The sequence below is a fragment of the Artibeus jamaicensis genome, unplaced genomic scaffold (genome assembly GCF_021234435.1).
Source record: "Artibeus jamaicensis isolate MK-2021 breed Jamaican fruit bat unplaced genomic scaffold, CSHL_Jam_final contig_1016, whole genome shotgun sequence".
In the NCBI taxonomy this organism is placed as follows: Eukaryota; Metazoa; Chordata; class Mammalia; order Chiroptera; family Phyllostomidae; genus Artibeus; species Artibeus jamaicensis.
In genome coordinates this window covers 222,038-239,979 of record NW_026521195.1, presented here as the reverse complement: position 1 = coordinate 239,979, position 17,942 = coordinate 222,038, and the positions used below count along the sequence as shown (strand labels likewise).

At 64.2% G+C, this 17,942-nt stretch overlaps 1 protein-coding gene across 7 annotated transcripts in view; it reads left to right on the top strand.

The window, feature by feature from the left end:
• The window catches only part of TNS3 (tensin 3), a 105,186-nt gene that overhangs the window by 74,646 nt on the left and 12,598 nt on the right, over window positions 1-17,942 (top strand). For 3 of the 7 annotated variants that reach the window (XM_053661405.1, XM_053661400.1, XM_037156031.2), the window contains exons 6-11: window positions 372-1,625; window positions 1,737-1,909; window positions 2,665-2,968; window positions 15,958-16,099; window positions 16,202-16,845; window positions 17,402-17,491. In XM_053661405.1, coding sequence (XP_053517380.1) covers window positions 372-1,625; window positions 1,737-1,909; window positions 2,665-2,968; window positions 15,958-16,099; window positions 16,202-16,845; window positions 17,402-17,491 — 2,607 coding nt within the window. The remainder of the gene's footprint in view (window positions 1-371; window positions 1,626-1,736; window positions 1,910-2,664; window positions 2,969-15,957; window positions 16,100-16,201; window positions 16,846-17,401; window positions 17,492-17,942) is intronic. The other 4 variants (XM_053661408.1, XM_053661399.1, XM_053661398.1 and 1 more) reach the window with 4 other exon arrangements.

Sequence of the window (17,942 nt, the reverse complement as noted above, 5' to 3'; positions counted from 1 at the left end):
GTGGCTGGTTCAGAAGCACTTGCTGCCTGGCCTGAGCCACATTCGTGGTTTCTTCTTGGGTCCCAGGGGTTTACTCACTGAGTGAGGTCAGCGTTCAGACCGAGATAGAACCACCCAAGTGCCCTCACGGCCCGAGGCCCCCAGCGATCAGCTCTGTGTGACACCATGGGAAGGCCACAGCTGGTCCCGAGATTCCTTTTTGTTGTGTTCGGGCACACAGAATTGGGGGATCCTAGAGGCGTGTTGGCCCCTAATTCCTGTGAATTGTCTGTTATGAAGTAACATCCTAGCGTTGACCGGGCCAGGCCATCCCGAGGACCCGAAGCCCTGTCACCCGTGACTGACCATCTTCTCCCATCCTCACCCTGCAGTGCCACACACTCAGGGCCCAGTCGATGGCAGCCTTTACGCCAAGGTGAGGAAGAAGAGCGCCTCAGACCCCAGCGTCGCAGGCGGGGCCCCGGCGGCCCCCACCGCCAGCAGCCCCGACCACAGCGACCACACCCTGTCAGTCAGCAGCGACTCCGGCCACTCCACCGCCTCTGCGAGGACAGACAGGACCGAGGAGCACCTGGCTCTGGGGCCCAAGAGGGGCCTGAGCGCCCAGGAGAAGGCCGAGTTGGATCAGCTGCTCAGCGGCTTTGGCCTAGAAGATTCCGGAAGCCCCCTGAAGGATATGACTGAGGCTCACAGCAAGTTCGGCGGGACACGCCACGTGGTGCCGGCACAGGTGCACGTGAACGGAGACGCTGCGCCCAAGGACCGGGAGACGGACATCCTGGATGACGAGGTGCCGGGCCATGACCTGCGCAGCGCGGGTAGCGTCGGGACCTTGTCCTCCTCTGAGGGGCCCCCGTCGGCCCCCTCGGGCCCCTTTGCCTGCCCCCAGAGCAGCCACAACTCGCTCCTGTCCGAGGGGTTTGGCAGCAGCACCGGGGAAGACCCACACGGCGTTCTGGCCCCAGACCTGGGCCTCAGTGTGGGGACTCCTTATGAGCGGGAGACTTTCGGGAGCCGAGAGCCCAAACAGCCGCAGCCGGTGCTCGGGGCGCCCTGCATGTCCACGCAGACTCCGGCCTACGAGCAGAGCGGCTACTCCACGCAGACCTGGGTGCGCCAGCAGCAGATGGTGGCCGCCCACCAGTACGGCTTTGCCCTGGACGGGGAGGCCAGGCTCATCGGCCGCGGCCCAGTGGACAGTTCCCGCCTGGCACAGGCCCTTCCCAGGCTCCCGGTCACCCCCACCCAGGGGGCAAGCAGCAGGATGCCCACACAGAGGGGCATAGGCCCCGGGTCACTTCCTCCTGACACCCAGCGGCCTTCTCCCAACAAAGTGTCGAAAGCAAGGTTCCTAGATGCCAGCATCGTGAATGGCACAGGCCCGGGGCCCAGCCCAGACCCCTCCCCAGGCTCTCCCACTCTGGACATTGACCAGTCCATCGAGCAGCTCAACAGGCTGATCTTGGAGCTGGACCCCACCTTCGAGCCCCTCCCCACCCACTTGAGCACGCCAGGCGGCCAGGCCGATGGCCCTGTGGCCCCAGACGGCATGGGAGGTGGGCTCCGGGCAAGCGGCCGCCTGCAGGAACGAGGAGAAGACCCCGGCCGGGGCCCCTCGCAGCCAGGTGAGCTGGTGTTTCAGAGGGGCACACCGGCCTGTGCAGCCTGAGCAGAACCGGAAGTCCAGGGTGTCCCAGAGAAATTCCAGAGGCAGCCCCACGTGTCTCTCCTCACAGGCCCCTTGGGGGATGAGCCACTGCGCAGAAGGTTCCGGAAGCTGAGCCTCGGGCAGTATGACAACGACGCTGGGGGGCAGCCAGCCTTCTCCAGGTGTGGGTGGGGGAAACCCACGGGTGCGGAGCAGGCTCCGAGCCTGGTGCCTTTCCTGTCTCCAAATGATGCCAAAGAGGTACGGCCATGCCTGTCCAGAGTCCCGTCCCCGAGAGCAGGGCCCCTGTCCCCGCCATCGTGCAGACAGGGCTCTACCTGAGAGGCAGGTGTGTGGTCTGCTCAGTCTGGGCGACTCTAGGCCACATGGCCACCTGGGCCTCTGCTCGGACCTTGGGCAGGGAGGGCTAAGGAGCGGAGCCTCAGACACATGTGAGGTCACAGATTGCGGGAGGGAGGTCAGCGGGAGGTCGGCAGCAGCAGAGGGGATCAAAATTCCCAAAGTCACTAGGCAGCCCAGCCGCCATCCAGCCTTCAGGGACCACGGAGGGAAGCTGGAGGCAGGGGTCAGTGTGGACATGGGGCCTCCTGGGCGAGGGGCCCTGGGGGGACATCACAGAGCCAGCACCTGCCAGGAAGCACAGTGAAAGCTACCACCCAGAACTGAAGTCTGGCCAGCGAACCCCACACCAGGAGCTCTTTCAAATTCGGGTTTCGCTTACTCTCAGGGTTGGGGAGTGGGGACCCGGAACAAACCAGAAAAGACTCTCTCTGGGTCCTAGCAGGAGCGAACGCGACGCAAGCGTCTGGAGCTGTCCTGCCCGCCTGCCTCCACCCGCGTTCCACGCGTGGGACGTTTTCACGCACCTGCCACGCGGGCAGCTCGAGAGGGTTCCTCGCCTGCCCTCTGCGTGGGCAGCTGCTGTGCTCCCTGTCCCCTTGCTGAGTGCGCTGACTTGGGGGCGGCCTTCCCCTGACCCCCCGTGTCTCTTTCAGACGGTGCTGGCTGGGTATCCCCCAGACCTGGATGGGGCTGACGGTGGGGTCTTCTCTCCGAGCAAGACCAGCAGCAGTGAGTCCACGCCGCCCACGCCAGCCTTCCCAGTGTCCCCACAGACCCCATACGGTGAGGGAGAAGCGGAGCTCGCCCCTCGAGTCCCCGGCCTGCCCTCGGGGAGGACCCCGGGGCCACCGCCCGCTCTGCTGTCTTTTCCAGTGACCACACCCCCGCACCACCCAGCGTTCAGCCTTCCCGGGCCGCAGACCGGCGGCGCCGGCGGTCTGTGCAGAGCGGCCCACGGTAAGCAGCCCGCCTCCTCTCCCGGGTCACATGCCCCGTCCTCGAGCGTGAGGGTAACTATCACCAGGGCAGCAGTAGGGACGCACTGTGCTGCCCACTGGGTTGGTGTCGGCATTGCATCTCCGCCTGGCACCCAGCAGGGCCATCTGTCTGCCAAGTGAACAGCTTCCTTCAGGGTTCGAGGGCTGTAGATGACGCTTGGTGCACAGACCATGGCGGTTAGGCCACCGCCTTTCTTCACAGGGTGTCGGACCCGACTGGGGAGGTGTGGGGGGCAGGGCTGCACCTGCTGGTGCCAGGTGGGCGGGCCACCGGCGACGGGGCTTTTCCCACAGGCCCATTGGTCTGTAGCTCAGCATTTCGAAGGACGCAAACACAGGGCACTGTCCCCGTCCACCCGCACACCCCGTCCCAGAGCGACCGCGGCTGGCAGCTGATTCGAGTGGGCTGGGTCTGGCTGGAGCCCAGCTGGGTCCTGGGGCAGCGAGGACAGGCCTTTTGGGTACACAGGCAAGAGCAGGGCCAGGCAGCCGGAAGGTCCCAGGAACACCTGCCTGCCCAGGCAGTGTGGCCCCACCTTCCGGCCAGCACTGGGGACCAGCTGAAGGCCCTGCAGCAGGTGGGTGGCCAGGTGGTCACCCAGGAGGGCTCTCACCGGCATCTAAAGGAGAACGGATGTGCTCCCCCAGAAGGGCACGTGGCCCAACTTGTTTTGTGAGGCCAGTGCCATCCACAGTCTCAATCTAGGCCCTTGGAGCTGCTTTCAGAGGCCAAAACGAGCAGTTTGCCAGAGGCAGGAAGCAGAGGGGAACCCACGGGTGCCTGGGGAGGAGGGGCCAGTGCTTCGAGGCGACGCCTTGCTTATGTTTCCTTCGGTTTCGTGTTGAAGCTGTCACTCCACAAAGCTCGACACATGAAATGCTTCCCCCAGGCGCTCGCTTTCCTTCCTGTGCCCGACCCACTTCTCTGGAAATTTCGTGAACTTTTCGTGAGAATGTTTGCGGTGGGACTGAACGCCCGTGCAGGGGGACACAGGTGACATTCACAAGCAACCTCAGTGGCTCTGCGTCTGCAGAAGCTGAGAGGTGGGTCCAAGTGCATGTATGTCATGGCGTGTTCACATTCAGTCCACATGTGTCTGTACAAAGGAAGCACATGGGTGCCTGGGGGCCCGAAGGGGCCGGCGTGGAGCCAGCTGCGCCCCACCAGGTCACACACGGCACAGGAGAGTGGGCCGCTTACAACTGTATTTTAAAAGGAGGGGCAGGGGCGGGTGGGTGGGCTGAGTCTTCGGGCAGCCTGGGCTCATGCCTGTGTGGTCAGCCATTGTGCCGTGGTCAGCAAAGGCAGCTCAGAGAGCATGAGAGGATGGCCCATGACCTGACACCTCAGCCACAGCTGGCCACCGGCTGTGTCCCCGCCTGAGTGGCTGTTTCCCAACACTGGTGAAGGCCATCTTCTGCCTCCTTGCTTTGGCCTTAGAGGCACGTGTGTCTCTGGTTTCTCTACCAGCTCAGGTGGCCCCTCTGGTGGGCTGTTCTGGAATCTCAGCACCAAACTGTCTTTCCCCTGTACGGCCAGCAGGTGTCAGCGCTTGTCGTGGGAGCCGGTCCCTCAGGCCCGGGGCAGTGGACCCCAGGCGCGGGTGACAGGCACAGGGGTCCAAGCTCTGCACCTTGAAATGTCTTGTAAACTTGAGGGCCCTGCGTGCATGGCCCTGAGGGACAGTCTCAGAAATGAAGGGAGACTTCGGCTGGTGCCCATGAAGATGTGAGAAGTGGCTTGTGAATCCCAGACCCCGTCCTCAGTGAAGCCACTCAAAGCCACGCTGGTTCTCGAGACAACAGTCTGCCCTGGGGTGAGGACACGGTCAGCCAGGGCGCAGGTCTGGGCCGTGGGAATCTGGCGTCCAGTTTGGCCAGTGCTTGTTCCTGGGGAGGGTGGGGTGGCATGTAAAACTCGGGGTGTTTCCCTTCTGGAAGCACCCGTCAGTGCCTCTCAGGGCTTTCCTTCTGAAAGCCCGCTGCACCCCGGGCCCGCATCCCGGCTCAGCGGGCGACAGGCACCCACTGCCCCTCGGCTGCACCCCCGCCCCAGCTCCAAGCGCCACGCCCTGCTGCAGCCACTGGGAGAGTTTGGGTGGTGAGACCTGAGAAGGGTCGGCTGTGCCCAGTCACTGGGGGACGTGGGGTGTAGATGTGTCCGCTGGCTGTGGCCCTGCCTGGCCGGGCCTTTAGGGTGCTCTCAGTGTGACCTGGTGGCCCCAGAGGAGGAGCCTCCCTGACAGGCACCCTGGCCAAGCGCCCGGGGCAGGTGTAGCGTGTCTGTTTCACCTCCATCTTGTCGCATTCGAGGTCTTGCGGACCTGAGATGGCACGTGCACATGCATGTGTTTGTGGTTGTGCCTGGTTATGGTGTCTGGTTCTCTGAGCACTAACACGCGTGCACACAGAGAGGAAGAGTGAGCCGGTGAAAAACAAAAGCCAGAGAAACCAGAGTTCCGTAGTGTGGACATGGGAGGCCCTTTGTGCCGACGTACACTGCTGCGTGCCACAGTGACCTGCTTGGTGGGTCACAAGGACAGAGACGGGTGTGACCAGCTGCTGGGCTTCAGCTCCATGCAGAGCCAGCGGTCAGAGTGGAGGCTGTGCGGTGGCTTCCGTCTGGAATTCTTCTCTGCATACCATATGGCGGCCTCTCAGCAGGCCCCACAGGGCCCCCCCGCCCGGCACCGGGGTGGGGGTGGCGTCAGAGGGGCCCCTGGGCTCCTGTCTGATTCCTGGACATTGGGAGTCTTCCTCAGATTCCTCTGGGGCTGTAGAGCTCTTGCTGAGGTCACAGGTGCCGGTCACAGAGGCCCCTGACCCAGACCCCACCCTCCAGCACCCACGGGAGAAGCCCATCTCCCCCCACCCTCCCACATGCACACGCAAGGCCCCCAGCTCCCGTGCTTGACCCTGCACCAAGTGTTGAGCATGCCCTGTGACGGCCCCTGGTCGGCAGAGCCTGGGTGCCCTTCCACTGCAGGGCCCCGGCAGGCAGGGCACGAGGAGGTGACGGGGCATCAGCTGCACCAGGACCCCACGGGCCACTGGGCTCCTGGGGGCCGGGAGGCCGGGAGGCTGTGTCAGTCCAGGCCTTAGCATGGTGGAGCCAGGAAGGGGCAGCCCCTGAGAACGCCACGCCCTTTCTCTGCACCCTCTGCAGGTGCCTTTGGCTGACAGTTCTGCCTCCGTGACCCTCCCCAGCCCCCACAGCTCCCCACCGTCACACCCCAGACCACAGGCCTTCCTGAGGTCTCCCTGTCTTCCTCCTCCCTCTTCTCTCCTCCTTTCCCTTCTTTCTTCATGAGGCTGCAGCCCCACCAAGGGGAGGCAGAGGCTGTCCTGGGAGCGCCATCTGCCTGTCTGTCCTAGAGCTTCCTGGGCCTGGCGGCTCGGCACTCCCCTTCCTCTCTGTCCAGGAGCGTTGGGCCGTGGGAAAGGCCAAGCTGCCCTCTGCTGAGCCTGCATTTCCGGCAGGATCCTCTCTGCCCAGAGAAACAAACATGTAAACCGTGCACAGGAAGGGCCCTGTGCAACCTCAGGGGAGGGTCCAAGGGATCTCTCTGGCCTGCAGCCTAGAGGCGGCCGAGGTTCCCAGTGAGGAGCCTCCTGGTGAGGGGCATGTGCCTGTCAGCCCCCCCCCCAGGTGACAAGAGTGGGGCGCAGGTTGCATGGGGCTGGTCAGCAGCCAAAGTGGAAGCTTGCTGTGCGTGTGCCTGCCTGGTCTCCTTTCTGATGTGCTGGAGGCCGTGCTGGCCTGTGGTCCAGGAGGGGATGTCCTGGAAGGGGTGGGATTGGGGCTGCCCTTGCAGGAAGGTGTTAGGGTTTGATGGTGGCATGGGACTGTGCCCAACCTGTGAGGCTTCAGGGGCGAGCGTGCTGCACGCCGCACCTGGTGGCTGTGCACCCGGGGATGTGCAGTTGGCTCGGGGCTCCCGCTGGGAAGGCGGCAAAGGGACAGCCCCGCCTCTCTACCTCGCAGACTCGTCCTGTCCCATTGCAGGCCAAGAGGAGGGGAACACGCCCTCCCAGTGCCCCGCGTCCTCTGAAAGTATGGGGCTATTTGAAAGGGGCTTTGAAGGCTGTCCAGGAGTTCTTCACCAGTCGGCTTAGGGGTTGGCCTTTCAGTCAGAGGGAGGAAAATGAGAGAGAAGAGGGCAGATGGGGCCAGGGTTTGGTTAGAGCCACCAGCAGCCTGGCAGTGGCAGGGGCTGCGGATGTGGAGATGGGCGTCTGTGGAGGGGGGGGGGGGCAGGCAGGGCCCACCTGGGCGGGGAGGGACGCAAAGGGTTGAGCAGGCAGTGACAGCAGGAAGGTCCCCTGCACTCCTGGGCAGGGCTGGAGGGAAGAGCCTCGGGACTGGTGGCTGGTGGCAGATGTGAGGTGACACCCCCTCCCCCCCCCCGTCCTGGGGGGAGGGACAGTCTGTGGACCCCAGCTGGCTGGGTGCAGAGCTGACGAGGGGCTCTGGCGGGTGCTGGAGGCTTCTGCCTCGTGGGTGTGGAATCCCAGGGAGGCCGCCATCCCAGGCCGGTTTGGGTGGCTCCCAGGAGTGGCCACTTCCCCTGTGCCAATCGCTTGTCCCTTCAGAGATGCTGGCCCGGGGACTGGCAGTGTTGGAGGGTTTCAGCTGGGAGTTTGAAAGAGACTAAAGGGAGGGAAAGGAAAAGGGGGGAAGGACCGAAAAGGAAGCGAACTAAGCAGCTGAGCGAGGCGGAGCCGCCGCCTGCAGGCACTGACTGGAGGCCCGCCCACCGTAGCCCCAGGCCGAGCCGCGGTCCAGACTCCCCCCCACCCCAACCAGTTCCCGGCCGCCCTCTGAATGGGCCTCCAGGGAGGTGGCCGCCCAGCGCCCCGCCCCGGCTCCCCGGGGACGCCAGGACCCAGAGTGGCCCTGCCCGGGTGGGTGTGGGACGCCGCTCCCCACGCAGGGCGGCCAGGCAAAGTCCCTCAGAGCCCCTCCGCCCAGGCCACAACCTCTGGGCCCTTCCGTGGATGGAGCCAGCCCCGGGGAGCCCAGGTGAGCGGCACTTAGTCCCCAGCCAGCAGCCGTCGGCCGGGTCGCGAGGCTGAAACCTGATCTCCGGGTGGTGGGGGAGGGAATGCAGGGGGGTGGGACAAGCTGGGCTGCCGGGTGGAGAGCCAGGAAACTGGGGGACGGGATTGGGAGGAGGGCGGCTCTTTCCAGCGTCCCTGTCACTTGGTGGCGGCCCCGGGTCCCGGAGACTCTGGGGCCCGATGCTTCGCTTCTCTGGGCTGAGGCTGTGGGGTGAGGAAAGCCTGGCTCACAGACGTGCGGCTTTCCAGGCGGTGGCTCCCCGGTGAAGCACATTCTTTGGCTGAAACGGAGAAAATGCAGGAAAATGCGCTTGCCCTGAGTCAGGGCGGTGCTGTTCATCCCGGTGGCCTGTCCTGAGTCCTCCTGCGCCGCCTCCTGGAGAAGCTAAAAGCAGGCGCGAGCAGCCAAGTAGGGGTTTCAAAGTGAGCTGCTGCTGCCCGCCACCCCCCCCACCACCACCACCACAGGGGCAGAGGGAGGGCTCCACCCAAGCCTGGGACCGCCACCCAAGTCCTCCGGCCCCAAAATGACCTGCTGAGGTTCGAAGGGAAGAGTCTGGGCCCTTCCCTGCGAGTCACCTCTGACCTCTCCGAGGTGAGACTCGCCCCCCACCCCAGAGCCAGCTCTGAGGGAGGGGGGGAGGCAGTGGCTGGGGGGGCTGCATGGGACCTTTGTGTCCTTAGGCTGGGCTCTCAGGGGACCCTGGGCCACCACAGCACGTGTGGTTTTCCTGGAAAGATGGGGGCAAATAACTGGGAAAGAGCGTGAACCCCAAAACACTGCATTGTGAAAAGTGGTGTGGTGGCCGGAAGGCAGGCCCAGCGGTCAGGGGTCACCTCCCCACCCCTTCCAGCCCAGCACCTGCCCATGAGCTCCCCCTGGGCCCCGGGTCCCCCTGCAGCTGCAGGGAGCCAGTGAGTGTCTGCACGCCTCCTGCCGTGCTTCCCACGCTGGGGGCCGGGGTGGTCTCCATGGTCCCCCACACGTGTTCTCAAGTCCAGGCTGTCCTTCCAACTCCCGCGTGAGATGAAAGGCGTGTGGGCACGTGTACCCTGAGAGCGGCAATTCTCAGCCTGGCGCACATGAGGCGCAGTGGCTGGCAGAAGTGTCCCGAAGCTGCTCTGGCCCAGCTTCCTGCTGGAGTCTGGGCTCTCCACGTGGCCGAGGCCCAGTGTGGTGACTCCCAGAGCACCTCCCTCGTCCAGGCCCCAGCGGGCGAAGGTGGGATGTGGGGAAGGAGGGCAGTCACTCGAGGGCAGGGTTAGTTTATGAAGTGAGGATGGCGGACCTCCCTGATGGGGACTGGGGTGTCTCCTGGGGGGAGTACCCCAGCTTGTGGGGCTGAGTCGGCCTCTGCACGGGTTCCTTCACCAGGCCTTTCAGAATGGGGGTGCCAAGGGTGCATGGGCACCCTCGGGTGGGGATTCAGCCAGGTGAGGCCTGAGAGGGGCTCAGACCAGTGCTGGGTGCTCAGACCGAGGCGGCTGTCTCTCTGGTTTCCATCACTCTTCTCTCTGTGAAGTCGTCACATGTGACAGAACCAGGGTGTCAGCACATGGCAGAGCCCCTGCTCCTTCAGAGCCTCGGCTGCTCCCTCAGCGATGCACTGGGGCCAGTGCGGCTCCTGCGGTGCTGGGCGTGGCCTGCAGGGCCGCTCTGGGCCCCAGGCTCCCGCGCCGGCACAGGTAAGGGTGTGCTGCCTTTCCTGTCCCCTGCCCTCAGATTTCCTTCCTACAGTTCTGTAAAGACTTTATTCATTTATTTTAGAGAGAGGGAAGGGAGGGAGAAAGAGAGGGAGAGAAACGCCCATCAGTTGCCTCTTGAACCCACCCAGACTGGGACCGAACTCGCCACCCAGGCCTGTGCCCTGACCTGGAATCGGACCTGTGACTTTTGGGTTTGCTGGGGGATGCCCAGCCTGCGGAGCCACACCACTGGGGGGGACACCCTCAGAAAGGCACAAACCAGTGGAGGGACAGTCGCGTTCCTGGGCGGGAAGGCAAGGTCGTCAAGGTGGCAGAGCTTCCCAGTGTCACCTCGGGTGTCACCGGGCTTCACTCTCCGCCAGCAGCGTGTCCCCGTGGCACTCGATAAAGGGGCAAAGAATTGGGGCGGCAAGGGACAGGCAGAACGAGCGGGCAGGGAGGGCCGGGCCCAAAGCGACAGGGGCTGAAGTCGGGCAGGCGGGGCGGCGCTGGCTTCTCACACGGGCCCCTGAGACCCCGAGCCCCACGGCATGGCAGCAGCGGCGCACCCTGACCAGGGGCCTCACCGAGGCCGTTATCAGTGATGTGTTGGTCATTCAGGGTGGACGCTTGCCTTTCCTGAAGTCACATGTCATGGCTCTCTGGGCTCCCACTGGGAGAGTCCAGCCTAGGGTGCCACCCATGCACGAGGGTGGGGGGCGAGCTCGGTGCGGCTCCCCGCAGGGCTAAGCGGGGACTTGCGGTGCACGTCCCGCAGTCCAGGGCCATGGTCAGCATCCTAGGGGAGCTGTCGTGGTCCTGCGGAAAGACACGCTGCCCCGGAGGGCCCCGGCGGAGGAAATGCCTCAAAAACAGCAGGCGCAGGCTCCCAGGGTGCTGAGAGGTCGGGGGTCAAGGGAGCTGTGTCGCTGGAATCCACTTCAGGAACAGGGTTCTCCGGGCAGAGGCCGCCTGGGCTTTGGGGCACCCCCACTCTCGGGCCAAGTCTCCACACGCACCCTCAGTGGGGGCCCCTCGTCCTGGAGCAGAGCTCCTTGGGGTCACCCGTCGGCGTCCTCACCACTCCCCAGGCCCCACCACAGTCAGCGTGTGTCCTCGTCCCATGTCTAGAGGATGTGTCCCCAGGAGCCTTGGGACTCCTTGTCCTGTGACAGCCCAGCTGTGGGACTGGAGTTGCCCGGGCACCTGTCCCACTCCGAGTCGGGACAAGGTAGCCCCCGGCCTTCCGCTGACAGCTTGTCTGCTTTTGTCACTCTCAAGGCCACCGTCTGGGTAACTCCACTTCCTGCCCCCCTCGTCGCCAGCCAGTTCCCCGGCCTCTCTGTCCACATGGGCAGCATATTCTCTGGGGTTCTATGGCTTCCCCAGGGGACACAGTCTCTGCTCCTGTGTGGCACTGTCCAAGGGGACAGTTCTGACCCACAGTCCCCACTGGCTGGAGGCCGCTGGGCAGCAGCAATCTGTCACTGAGGCTGCCTCTGCTGTGAGTCCCAGTCCCAACTCGGCCCGGCTGAGAGAGTGTGTGGGGCGGGGGCGGTGGGGGGGACACAGACCCTGCCCGAGCGGGTGTGTCAGACTCCGGGAGCCTGAGGGCCAGGCGTTCAAGACAGGGCAAGTGCTGCGTGTTCCTCCCAAGGGGACAGGTCAAGTGCACAAAGAGGGGACGGGAAGGTGGTGCCAGGGGCAGCCCAGGGAAGGCGGGGGGCACGTGTTGGTGGGGACAGAGGTCAGCGCTGCGGGACAACGAGCTTGGTGGAGGGACGCAGTGACAGCCACATGGCAGTGCGAACGTGCTTGGTGCCGCCGTGCACGCTCCACCGCCACGAAGGGAGGAAAGGACGTCCAAGTGTGCGAAGGGGGAGTTTCTGGACTCAGATCTGGGGTCACGAGGCCTCTGCCTGCCCCCCAGGCCCCAGAGCTGTGGGCCAGCCCCTCCTCAGACCTGGGTGCTCTGGGCACCCCCAGCACCTCCGGCCCCCGCGTGGCTCCTCTCTGCCAGCAGGAAGGGGGTGTGTCCCCAAGAGCCACAGCCCATCGTGCGGGGAGACGCTGGCGCCCTGGGGTGCTGGGGGCTTATGCAGTGTAGCTGAAGTGTGGGAACTGGTGGGAACAGCCACTGAGAGGGACAGAACTGTCCCCTGCGTCCACCTGAGCACTCCCGATGTGGCACCGCTGAATGGGAGAGAGTGAGTCCTCTGCTGGCTGGTGTGAGTCAGACCTCAGCAGGGAAACCGGACGTCTCCCCTCACGGCCCCGATCGTCGTGAACAGTTCCGTCGGCATTTTCGGTTCTTTCCTGTCATTGGGTGAAAGGGAAGGGAAGGAGAAACTTCCAGAAGCCGGGGCATTCCTGGTGATCCCGGGAATGGTGAGTTGGCACCACAGGACGCAGCTCGCTGTCCAGTCCGAACGGGAGGTTTTCTGCGAGAGAGGACCAGAGGCAGAGAGAGGGTGGCCTGGGCACCCGCGGGGTTGGCCGTGCAGCTCTCTGTGTTTTCACAGGTCAGGTGGCCGGAAACACAGACTTCGATTTTCACAGAAAAGCACCCCCTGGCGTCTGCTCTTCCAGACTCCAGGGCTTTTCACTCATTAATTCTCATTCTGTGTGGCTGCCGGCCCAGCCCCTCTTTCCTTGGTTTTCCAGAAGGCTGGGTGAACAATGCCCTGCTGTTCCTCAGCACTTACTAGAAGAATTATAGCTGAGTTCTCCCTAAAAAAACTGCTGCAGAACCTCCCATGCAAAGCCTTGCTTGTTAAAGAGCAACACTTCCAACTTGGAGCCGCAGGAAAAGGAGTGTTTTACCTCCAGGAGGTTTCCCGCAAACCTCGTGGTCGCCACAAAGCGAAACTCTGGAGCCGAGATGAGCAACCTGCGAAAGGGTGACTGAGCAAAGAGCCCTAAGGGACTCGCTCACGGAGGGAGGGGGGACAGGGAGCAGCGGGGACAGGGGAGCCTGGCGGACCCTGACACCCTCTCAGCTGGGTCTCCTGGACCGGGCTCTGTTGGGGGAGGTCCAAGGCCCCGGGGGACGCGCGTCCCATGGCCCAGGACTGAGGCAGGCGACTGGGGCTCTGCCTCCCGGAGCCCCAAGTTTCCTCCTGAAATACAGTGAGAGGGAGAGACCCAAGCAGGTGACAGTTTCGCTGCGCAGGAAGCTCTCAGATGGGGCAGCACCCTTTCTAGCCGACCGCCCAGACCCAGGGCACCGGGGACGGGGTGCAGGACCGGAGGCGGGGAATGCACAGACGTGACAGATGGGCTTAGGTGACAGATGGGAGGAAGGGTGGGGGAGAGGAGAAAGTCACTGTGTATTAGGAATAAAGTAGGCCTGCGTGTTGCAGGTCGAAGGTGGAGGCTGACCTGAACCCCTTTCTTTATGTGGACAGGCAAGTGTGATCTTGCCCCCGGTCGGATTCATTTTATTTCTAGTTACAGGTCATGCAAGGAGTTCAATGGTCACTTGTAGTTATTAACAGGAGTGAGTAATTTGTATGCCTCTGTAAGGTTTTTTTGTGTCACTGGGCAGGCAGGGCGAAGTTGACTTTTTTGTTTGTTTGGTTAAAGGTCACATGCCCTGACGTTTGCTAGTGAGTTCTGGATCCTGCGTCTGGGATCCAAGTCACACCCTGGACAAACCTGAGGTCAGGGCCTGGCCCCCGTTTTTACCCTTGGGCTGCCCCCCATGCCCAGGTCCAGGCCTCGGCGGGGCAGCAGGCTGGGAGGCCCCAGAGCCCGCGGGTCCCCTTTCTTCCTGTCAACCTCCAGCCCTGTAAACAGTGCGCAGCCGGAGCCACCGTCATCCGGCCCCCACAGGCCTCCTCCGTCGAGAGCATAAAAATAGGCCTGGTGGCCGGCGACCCGCCTGCACCCTTGCTCTGGGGACAGGAAGTGCAGGAAGGGGAAGCCAGCCACCAGGAGGGACAGGGCACCCTTGTCCCACAGGCCAGGGCACCAGCTGGCACCGGGGAAAGCAAGGAAGGGATGGGGTCAGAGTTCCACAGGCGGCAGGAGCAGGAGAATGGGAGGGACGTGGGTGTGGGGGAGGCGGGGGCTGCGTGGGGGCGCTGGGAGAAGCACCTGCTGGGCCCCGGCGAGGCCACGCCTCCCAGTGGGGGTGTGGCCCAGGGAGTGCGTGAGGACTCCAGAACCCCTCCTGCACCTGGGGCAGGACCCGTGTGCCCACGGCGGCACCCAGAGTGGAGATCTGTGGAAGCCTCATGCAGGAGGCAGCGTCCACAAATGTCACCTGAAAGACCCCCTCGCAGCCTGGCAACTTCATCCTCGGCGATCGCCCCTGGGACTCCTGCTGGGTCCAGAGCTGAGAAAAGAGGCCTGGCCCCCAGGACAGGCTGCAAGGCCATGGACAGTCGTCCTTCTAGAAACTTCCCCCCAGTTTAACTGAACAGCCAGTGTGACAAAAACAGCCACCCTGCCCTCCGCCCGCTCTGAGGCAGGCACACATCTAGACTGTGGAGTCCCCACAGCAGGGACAGTGGCCAGTGTCTGCTGTCTCTGAGAGTGAAGGGCATACCCCAGTCCCACCCCACCCTGAGGCCACACGCCTGCTGGGTGGGTGTCAGGGGCTGGAATCCGCATCTCTGAGGACAAGGGGCCAGGAAGCCCCCGCCTCAGTGCCCGGGGCCTCCGCTACCTGCTTCTGGGAAGAAGGGTTAAGTGCCAGAGCCCCTGACCAGGGGCAGAACAGACCTCTGTGAGCTTGGGCGGCGCTGAGCTGTGGACTGGCAGCTGCTGCGGAGAGCCCTGAGCCTGCAGTCTCCACCTCCAGGGACAGGTGACAGGGTGAGGGGCAGGGCTCCGCCCCACTTTGGGGGGCGTCAGGGGCTCCATGGAAGGGGAGAGGGGCAGAGGCCTTTGCACAAGGATGGAAGAATGGATGGACCGTGGGTGGAGACACGTAGATAAATGATAGGCGGGTGTTAGATAGGAAAGCAGATAGACGGAGGGATAGATGGAGGCAGGTCCTAGAGGAGTGTGCCCCCAGGGAGAACATGGTGTTCTCTCAGGCAGATTTAGGCCCTTCAGGGCTGACCTGCTCTGGGCCCTGCGGGGCCTCACCTGGACCCTGGCAGTGCTGCGGGGCCCCTCCCCCTAGGCGAGCTCCTGAGCTCCTGCGGTTCATCCCAGCCCCCCCGATGGGCACCCAAACCCAGGCTTGCCTCTGGCCCCTCAGCAGCACCGAGTTCCTAGTTCCCAGCCTTGCTCATCTCCTCTGAGTTTAGGAGTCAGACACCTCCAGGACAGTGCCCTGGTGTTTCACCCCCTTCCCTTACTCCTGTTCTCCGAGTCCTGGGCCCTTCAAGTCCTGGCTGCCTTAGTAGCTCTGAACCCCGGCTTTGATCTCCCGAGAACTATGGGATGACCACAGCCTGATATTGGGGCTCTGAGTGTCCAGCATTCTTCGGGCTCCCCAGGGGCTCAGTCTGTGGCTGGGGAGCCACAGCCGTGCCATTCACTGGGCCATCCCTGTCCCAGGACCCAGGCTCCTGAGCGACACAGAGTTTCCTTAACATCCCACTTCTACCAGTTGGTCTGCCCTTGCTTTATCACAGAACCACCTCCAATGGTATTCGCTTGACCGTGGTAGGTCTGTCCACCCTCAAAGCTTACTTTTAAAAAAAGGCAGGCTGCAAAACACCCAGAAACCACGCAGTCACTGGGCCAGGGCACGAGCCTCTAGTCGGGGAAGCATACGAAACTCCGTGGAGCTTGGGGACTGGGCATCCCACGGGCGGGTGTCCAAGGCCCTCGCTCTCATCCCCTGCATGGTGGGGCCAAGCAGGGTGGTCTGCACCTCTCAGGTGAGAACACTGGTGGGCAGGGCCACACTGGAGGTGGCAGGTGTGCCCAGGAAGCACGGGCCTCGGGTGTGAGCCAGGTGACCGACTCAGGCACAGAGGAGGGCTATGTGCCCTCCCAGCCAGCGCCCACAGCTGCCAGAGTGACGTGCCTCCTTTGGGGACACAGGCCCGCCCCGGCTGCCACAGAGGAGAGGAGCTCACACTTCCGTGTTGAGAGTTGCCGACTGGCCGATGTCAGGCACCTGAGTGTGGAAGCTACAGCAGGTGCAGCCGGGGCACCTGCATCAGCAGCAAGAAGTGACACCATTCCTCACAGATGAGGGCAGTGACCGGGTCCCTCTGTTCTCCTGTCCTGCTGCAGAACCCCGAGTCTGCCCCGAGGCCCTCGGTCACTCCGTGGGCATGTCAGAGAGCCCCGTGGGGCCCAGACCCTCGGCACCACCCTTCCCACGGGCATTCATGTCCTGCGCCAGCAGCAGCAGCCCCGGCTCGAAGAAGGACAGGTGGGCAGGGTCCTGTTGCTGGGAGGGGGCACCCCTGGCCTGGGCTGTGTTTCACTCACATGCTGCCTCGGGTCCGCTCTGACTGGTGTGTCTCCCGAACAGCCCCCCATCTGCCGAGCCCCAGTGGGCGGACACCGGCCCCAAGCCCACGCTGGCCCTGCTAGGGGGCAGCCGGTCCCCAGGAAGCCTGCTCAGCACCGGCGAGTTCCAGGATGGCCCCAGCCCCGGGCGGCCGCTTCTCCCACCTGCCGAGCTCCAGGCCTCTCTCCACAGCCACTCGCTGTCACTGGCAGAGCCCCCAGAAGCTCTGCGCCCCCCGAGCAGCCAGGCCTTCCTGGGCTTCAGCACGGCCCCTGTGGGAAGCTCTGTGGGAACTAGCCTGCCCCCTGGGGAAGTCCCAGGGGCCCCGCCGGCAGGCTCCCAGGGAGCACCCCAGCCCCTCACCACCCTGCGGGCAGCCACGGCGGCTGTTGACAATGGCTATCTGCCACACGGCTTTCTCCTGGCATCGCCCGGGCACAGCGGCCACCACAGCCCCGTCCTGCAGGGCCTGGGCCTGCCCCTCCCCGGGCAGCCCCCCCTTCCCGAGAAGAAGCGGGCGTCCGAAGGGGACCGCTCCTGCGGCTCCGCCTCACCCTCCTCCAGCGGCTTCTCCAGCCCCCGCAGCGGGAGCACCGTGAGCATCCCCTTCCCCAGCGTGCTCCCGGACTTCTCCCGGCCGCCCGAGGCCCCGGCCCTCTGTCTGGGTACGTGTGTCTCCCTGGGGTGGGGGGGGGCTGTGTACCCTCAGGCACTTGGGAGGGACCCCTGGGGTCACACGGGGCCTGGGAGGCAGCAAGACCTTTTCTGCTGTGGGGCATGGCCCTGAGACCTGTCCCAGGGTCTCAGGCTTTCCCACCTCCCGGCCCGAGCCACCCACCCAGCCCCTCCCCTGCTGCGGCTTCCGTCTGCCCACATCGGAGTTTCTCCATTCGCTCTGCACCAGTGCCCCCAGAAATACTTTTGTTTTGTGAGCTAAACGACTTCACTCGAAACTGGAACCTTTCCACGTTACAAGAGGGAGGTCCTGACACCGTGAAGCGCAGCCTCGCTCTGTGCCGTCTGATGCTATGGTGCCAGAGCGCCCGCAGAGCCCCCTCTGGGTGCCGCGCTGCTCTGTCTCGTGCCCCCCACCCCCTGCCAAAGAGTGTCCTTCCCCAGACACCCCGTTCGTGCTCCGGGGGGCCTCCAACCCTCAGTCCCCTGGGCAGTAAGTTCATGATAAACGGCGCTCATCACAGCAACGGTTCTAATTACTGTCAGCAGGTGACCTGGGTGACAAGCACATGTCGGTGAGCTTCGTGCAGGACACCTCCAAGTTCTGGTACAAGGCGGACATCTCCCGAGAGCAAGGTGCGTGGCAGGTGGGGCCAGGAGGCCGTGGGGGCCATGCCTGGGGTGGAGGACGCAGAGCAGGCCTGCACCCCGTTACACGCCTGGGGTGCTGCTCCAAAGCTGGGTCCTCGGGGCCGAAGCTGCATCCGAAGGGGCGCCTGGAACAGGCACCGCCGTGCTCCTTCCAGCATGCAGGGCGTGGTTCCCAGGGACTCCCCCCAGCCCAGCCCGAGACCTGGCCAGTCACAGCTGCAGGCAGTGGCAGGAGATGCCCCCCCAGCATGTGTCCAGGGCCGGGGGTCAGGAGGAAGGACGGAGGTCTCCCAGCATCACCACGCTCGGACGCCTGCGTGAAGGAGCTGACTGTCTCGCACGCATGCTGCCGGTGTCTGGGGGGGGCCTCAGGCACCTGGGGAAGTGAGGTCACCCATGGCTTCAGCCAGCTCAGTCACGTGTCACTTTTTACGGG